This window comes from Panthera uncia, assembly GCF_023721935.1.
Source record: "Panthera uncia isolate 11264 chromosome B2 unlocalized genomic scaffold, Puncia_PCG_1.0 HiC_scaffold_24, whole genome shotgun sequence".
Taxonomy (NCBI): domain Eukaryota; kingdom Metazoa; phylum Chordata; class Mammalia; order Carnivora; family Felidae; genus Panthera; species Panthera uncia.
The window spans coordinates 8,684,465-8,691,075 of NW_026057580.1; the positions used below are offsets into that span (position 1 = coordinate 8,684,465).

At 57.8% G+C, this 6,611-nt stretch overlaps 1 protein-coding gene across 1 annotated transcript in view; it reads right to left on the reverse strand.

The window, feature by feature from the left end:
• ITPR3 (inositol 1,4,5-trisphosphate receptor type 3) overlaps positions 1-6,611 on the reverse strand; it is a 67,345-nt gene that overhangs the window by 31,208 nt on the left and 29,526 nt on the right. The window contains exons 4-12 of the mRNA XM_049653438.1: positions 6,423-6,509; positions 5,664-5,822; positions 5,374-5,472; positions 4,949-5,032; positions 2,486-2,632; positions 2,181-2,276; positions 1,489-1,539; positions 1,173-1,315; positions 65-164 (exon numbers count right to left, since the gene is read on the reverse strand). Coding sequence (XP_049509395.1) covers positions 65-164; positions 1,173-1,315; positions 1,489-1,539; positions 2,181-2,276; positions 2,486-2,632; positions 4,949-5,032; positions 5,374-5,472; positions 5,664-5,822; positions 6,423-6,509 — 966 coding nt within the window. The remainder of the gene's footprint in view (positions 1-64; positions 165-1,172; positions 1,316-1,488; positions 1,540-2,180; positions 2,277-2,485; positions 2,633-4,948; positions 5,033-5,373; positions 5,473-5,663; positions 5,823-6,422; positions 6,510-6,611) is intronic.

The following is a 6,611-nucleotide window of genomic DNA, read 5'->3' on the forward strand; positions in this document are numbered from 1 at the left end:
AGCAGGGCACCCAGGGACGAGCTAAGGCCCCAGCCCCAGCCCCCCAGCCCTGGGCGCCTCGCACCATGAGCCGAATGGGCCGCTCTTCCTCAATGTCGATGGGTACGTTGGTGCTCTGGATCCACGTGTTGGTGCAGAGGTGCCGCAGCCGGACATAGGAGTTCCTACAGGCGGGGCCAGGGTCAGGGCTCGGGGATGGGGCCTCGGATCGCGTCCCGGCTGTCTGCTCTACCCCCGATGCTCCACATCTCCACCTGACTCCACACCCACGGGACAGGGAAACTGCTCCCCTCCAGGCGAGGAGCCCAAGCCAGAGAAGAGTGACCAGCAGACAGCCCCCAGGCCCCCTGCTGCCCTTACCGAGGCCCACGTGCCTCACCCGCACTCCCCAAAACCGGCTTGTTTGTAAACTTGGAACCAAGACTCATTTGGACAAATGGAACCACTTAGACTATTTATCCCACTTAGTGTCAAGACGTATGTGTTTCATAGCGGAAACACTCTTGTCTCTGATTATGAAATATCATTACCTTTCTGAAATGAAAAACAATCTGAATCTCAAAATGCACCTGGCCCCAAGAGTTTCAGCTAAGGGATCGTGGAGGCCTGTAGCGACTCAATTACTTCTCCCATGAGTCCTGTTGATGGGTAGACTTGATATTCCCACTTCACAGATCAAGAAATCAGGGCAAAGTGATGGAGTAAGCTGCCTGAGGTCAGACAGCTAATAAACACTAAAGCCTGATGGACACCTGGGAAGTTGCTTGATGTTATGGCCCAGAATCTCAGGGTTGGGGGAAGAACTTAAAGATTGGGGAGCCCCGGCCCCACCCAGTGTGCCCTGGACAAACTCGTGCAGCCTGAGCTTGAGTAGGCAGACCAACGGGGGCAGGTGGCTGATAAAGATCCCTGGAGAGAAGGCATTTTGATAAAGCAACTTGCATGAGGCAGCACCCACATGCACAGAGCCCAGGGCCAGGCACACAGCAAGCGTTCAGTGGTGGTTAGCTGCCTACAGCTCTCAGAGCTCCATCCCCAGAGGGACGGGACATGCAGGTCCTGAGCCAAAGGACCTCAGGAGGACAGAGGAGTGTGGGATTCAGGGAGCTCAGAGACAGGATGGCCCAGCCTGGAGACTCCCATCAGCCCCCAGGCACATGGCACCTACTCACCTGGGCACAAAGGAGTCAGTTTTCTGCAAGGTGGTGGGGTCCAGCTCAAAGAGGGAGGCAATGTCGTTGCCATGGGGCACAGCCACCAAGCGGTACTTGATCTTCTCCCCAGCGTTCCGGCGACCTGCACGACCCTGAGCACCCTGGGGTGAGGACCCCCACTCAGGCAGAGGCCCCTCCCTCCTCTCAGGCACCCTGAAACCACCTGGGGTTCCACCTGAGAGGCCTTCTCCCTCCAGCTCACCTCCCAGGGTTTCACGGCCACCCTCCCGTGGTCCCTCTTCCCCAGGCCCCAGAGCCCTACTTTGGTCCTCACCATTCCTGCCGCCTTGGACTCACAGGTATCGCCTTTGTAACTGGGGTTCTCCTGGACAGAGACATGAGATGGGGAAGGCTATCGGACACTGAGCTATGCTCACATGACCCCAAAACAAGGTCCACCCCAAAATAGCCCCCACCCTCCCAGGGGCACCCACCCCAGCACTTAAACCCAAGTCACTCGTGAAGAAGCCACCAATGAGAGCCCCAGGCCTTGCCCTTCATTCCCCTCTCCGTGGACACCCACAGATGAACACACACACACACACACACACACACACACACACACACACGCTCCAATATAACCAGCCTGCATATTCTGGACAGACATGAATGTGGAATGTAAGTTATACAAGGGCTGGGGATTTGGCTCACCGTTGTATCCCCAGGGCCTAGACTAGCTCCTGGCACATAGCAGAGGCACAGTAATACTCATTAGTATTACTAATATAATTACTAATAGTAATAATAATTACTAATATAATACGTATATACTCATATAATACTCAATTATATACATTCATGCACTTACTTGATAGTATTTGTTAAATGCAAGAGTGCAGATAAACCAGTGTCCACAGTCACGTGTGTCTGTGTGTGCAGACGTGCAACAGGCACACACGCTCACACATGCCCACATGCACACACACCCTGAGCCCCCAGGATGCCCCCCTCTCCCTCCCCACTCACCTCGGCAGCCAGGTAGTTGCCCGTGGCCAGGTGCTTGAAGCGATACAGGCCATTCCAGTGACCGGCTCCTCCACGGCAGGGGTCATGGTGGACCACCTAAGGGGTGCAGGGGTGAGGCAGGAAGGAGGACTGGCTAGGGAGGGGTGACCCTGGGGAGGCCTGGAGGAGTTTACTCTGGACGCCTGGAGAGCTCTGGGTGAGTGGCACCTGGACACCCCACCCCCACCCCAGCTCTACCCTCCAGGGGGATGGGGGAAGAAGGGGGGAGCCCAGGGCTGGGTCCTGGGTAAGACACAAGCTCTGACCTCCACTTCCCAGAGGGCATTGGAGCTGGTGGCCGAGGTGGCGGACTGGCGCAGCGTGGTGCGCAGAAACACCTGCAGCTTGCCCTTGTACTCGTCACACGTCAGGAACTTCTCCTGCTCCGCATGGAACAGCCGCACCACGTCTCCCTGTAGGTGTGGGTCACGGGCTCAGGACGGCTGGCCCCACCTGCGTCAGATGCAGGAGCGGCTGGCCGGGCCCCCATGGCTCCTCCCAGAGCCAGCAAGCAGAGGGTGAGATGTGTACTGGGCCCCACCGGCGGGTGGCCGGGGCCAGGGGCTGGCCCCTCAGCCGGGCGCTCTGCCCAGATCCCAAATCCAGGATGTCCAGATGACTGGGGCGGGCCAGGCTCTTATCCAGAGCCTTCCCCAGCTTCCTATGTCAAACCCACCCTTGACTGTCTCCTTCCCAGATTTATATCTCTAGAAACCCCACCTGACCTCTAAAGGCCAATCTCAAGTCACCCCCTCAATGAAGGCAGGAGGGATGTCACCTTCTGGGGCCCTTCTAGGCCCATGGCTGTACCTCTCTAGGGCCCTTTCTGCCGAACATGGGTAGTTCTTGCCCATTTCTTCTGCTCCCACAGGACTAGAACAGCTGGCTTATTCATCTCCGAAGCTTTGGACACAGACACCAACTTTGGGTCCTGGCTCTGCTTCACAAGCTGTGCGACCTTGGATAAGTTCCCTAACATCTCCAAGCCTCAGTTTCCTCTCGTGTACAACGGGACTACTATGACTTCCTTGCAGAGATTACGAGGATTATAATTTGTATAATGGAGTCACGCTGCGCGCTTAGCACGTGCCAGCCTCTGCGTGCCCACCTCACGTGGACTTTCTCACCTCCTCCTCACACTGACTCCCTGGGTACATACATCGCTATCCCCACCCTACAGGTGGAGGGGCTCAGGCACGGAGAAGGTAAGTGTCCTGCCGAGGGTCACAGAGCTAGTGACAAATGGGACATGAATCCGTGCTGCAGCTCCAGAGCCCTTATCTTTCCACCTCACTTCCTCCGGCAGCGAACCTACAATCAGCGGGTCATCTATTACCGTCTAGTAATATTATATCTATTACTCCAACCACCAGTTGCGACCACTAACAGCATTATCTGGCTTCCCTACCACTGCGCTGGACACAAAGTTCTCAGCTAACACCTGTGGAGTGAACACACGAGTGAGTAACTAGACACAGATTATGCGAGTTGCTTTGGCGGAACCTTGTGACCCTTGTATCCACGAGGCGCAGGGTTGAGAACAAAACAAAGGGGTGGACTTTGCACACTCAGATCTCACTTCCAGGTTGCCTGGCACTAACATCAAAGCCATGACAGATTCACCGAAACCAGTCCAGGCAGCACCACGGGGTTCGACCTGATGATGGTGCTTCATTTTCTCAGTGTCACACAGATTAGGGGTTGGAATGTATAATCGGAGAAGGCTTCTGGGAGGAGGTGGCACACAGGCTGAGGCTTGACTGATATGTGGATGACGCGCAGGCTTCAGGGAGAGACAGAAAGGCATTTGAACAGAGCGTGGGTGAACTGGAAAGAGCCTGGGAGACGGGAGAGGGAGAGTGATAGGCTGAGGCAGCCTGAGGGGGGCAGGAAAGTCTGATTGAGCAGCCTGGCTGGGAACGGAGGGTCAAGGGAGCCACTGCAGGCTTCTATGCAGGGGAAGATGCAGGGAACACAGGGCAGCCTCCTTAGGGGGCTGCTCTCGGGCCTATCCCCTGTCCCTTTAACAGATATCATGGTCAGATGCCTGCCAACTCCCCTAGCTGAGGAGCCCCACCCTCTTTGCTACCCCCATATCTGCCCCTCCCAACTGCCCCTCCACATACAACCCACACCCCAGTAGGCTGGTTCCATCCCCTGAAGCCCCACTTGAACCTCTGGATGCCTGGTTTTCAGGGCTTGTCTAATGGTGTCTCCAGCCCTCTTTCCCCCTTGCTCTGGTCCCTCCCTAAGTCGTTGCCGCAGTGTTTCCCAGCAGTACTGTGTGCCCTCCAAGCCTGTCTGGAATCGGGGCACAGGCCCTGACTCAGCAGCCTCAGGCCCTTGCCCAAGAGGGCATAGGGCAAAGTGCAGGGCGCCTGGCTTGGATTCATGGAGCAGGCGTGGGGGAGGAAACAGAGTGCTCAAAGGATCTGGCTCTCCAAGGTGAGGGAATGGGGACCCCTATCCACTGACACACTCTTAGCAAGAGGAAAAATCGAGGCTTGCCAGGATCCAGAAAAGATGGAGACTGAGGCTGGGAGGCTAGAAACAAAAGATGGGGTGGTCCGGTTCGTGGCGGTGGGGGGAGGTGGGGGACGGAGGGGAGGGCCTGACAGAGAGCAGGGCTGGGTAAGGGTAGGTGAGGGAAAGCAGAAAGGGGGACCTTCAGGGCCGGTCTGGGCAGCCGGCAGGCAGGTGGCAGTGGGCAGTGGGCTCCCAGTCCTTACCCCTTTCAACACCTCCTCCAGGTGGTCTCGGAACTGCATGAACAGGTTGATCTTCCAGCTGGTGTTGCAGTTCACAGAGTTGACCTGGGGAAAGGCAGAGAGAACCCTGATGCCAGGTGGACCGCCAGCAGTTGGAGAGTGGGGCATGAAAGGCCCAGTGAGGGGGTGGGGGGAGGACCAGCCCAGCTCCCATCAGAGCACAGAGAGAAGGTGTCTTCTCGAAGCCAGGGCCCCCAGGCCCCAGCCAGGTGCCCTGGGGCTGCCAGCCTGTGGGGCGAAGAATGGGACAGACGTAGAGAGACCCAGCTCGCCCAGCTGGCCGGATGGGACTGGAGGAAGAGACCATGGTGGGGAGGGGCCCTTCTGTGCCCTCAAGGATGTTCAGACGCCCTTTCACTGCGGGCTGGCCCCACCACCTCACTCACCTCCTTGCAGCCAGCGTTGTCACTAAGCTCATAATTGCTGGCATGCAGAGGCTGCCCGGCGTTGACAGGATTCAGGATCACCTTGTCCCCCACCACCACCTATGGGGACAGGCGGAACAGGGTGAAGGTGGGAAGGGCCAGGCCTCCAGGCCTCTCCCTGGTCTCAGACTGCCCCTGTGAGAAACGGGCACGACCTCATCCAGTCCCCACATCAAAGACCCTGTCGAAGCCCCTCTGGTGCTGCGGCCCGCACCTCCCACCAGGCCCCTCCAGCAGAGCCCTGTCCTTACATTGTCCCCGTTGCTCCGCAGCTTCCAGAAGGGCTGGATGAAGAGCCAGGAGCCCTCGTTGCCTGTTGCATCCAGTGTCACCCGCATGGCATTCTTCTCCAGCAGGGCCGGCAGCCGCTTGTTCACTGTCAAGTACTTGTTGCTCTTCATGTGCAGGAGCTGGGGGGCAGGCAGGGTGCAAGTGAGGTCACCGGGCCCCAGGGGGCCAGCCCATCGAGGACGGGGACTCTGGGCCGCCCACTGGACCTTGGTCACAGCTGGACACACATACAGTGTCAGATACACAGACATAAACACACGAATTGAGACACGTGCAGTCACGCGCGCACGCGCACACACACACACACACACACACACACACACACACACACACACTGTCAGGAGCCTAGGTGAACACAAAAACAGCTAGCATTTCTGAATCCTTCCCATGTATTCATTCCCGTAACCTTACAACTACCAAAAGGGAAGTAATATCATTGGCCTGATTTTGCAGACGGGGAAACAAAGGCACCAGGAAGTTAAGTAACTTGCCCGCGGTCACAGAGTCAAGATTTGAACTCAGACCATAAGGCTCCAGTGGCCGGTGACCACTGTGCTGGAAACACACCCACGGACACAGCTACTCAGGCCACACAGAAACAGGCACACCCAGAAGCAGATATGCAGTCACAGGGACACGCCCCAGAGGGCATGTCAGCTGGCACCCCTCTCCCCAACGCCAGCCCAGCCTCTTCAGGGGGGGATGCAGGTGGGTCTCACCTGGATGACACTGCCATACTTCACGACGTCCCCGTGCACCTTCTTGTTCTCCGTGTCATTCTGCTTCTGCTCCATCTGGGCTGCGTGCTGCACAGACACACGCAGAGGTGGAACGCAGGCTCGGAAGCCGGCTCCTGGAGGGCCACATCCCCCCCCCCCCCCCCCCCCCCCCCCCCCCCCCCCCCCCCC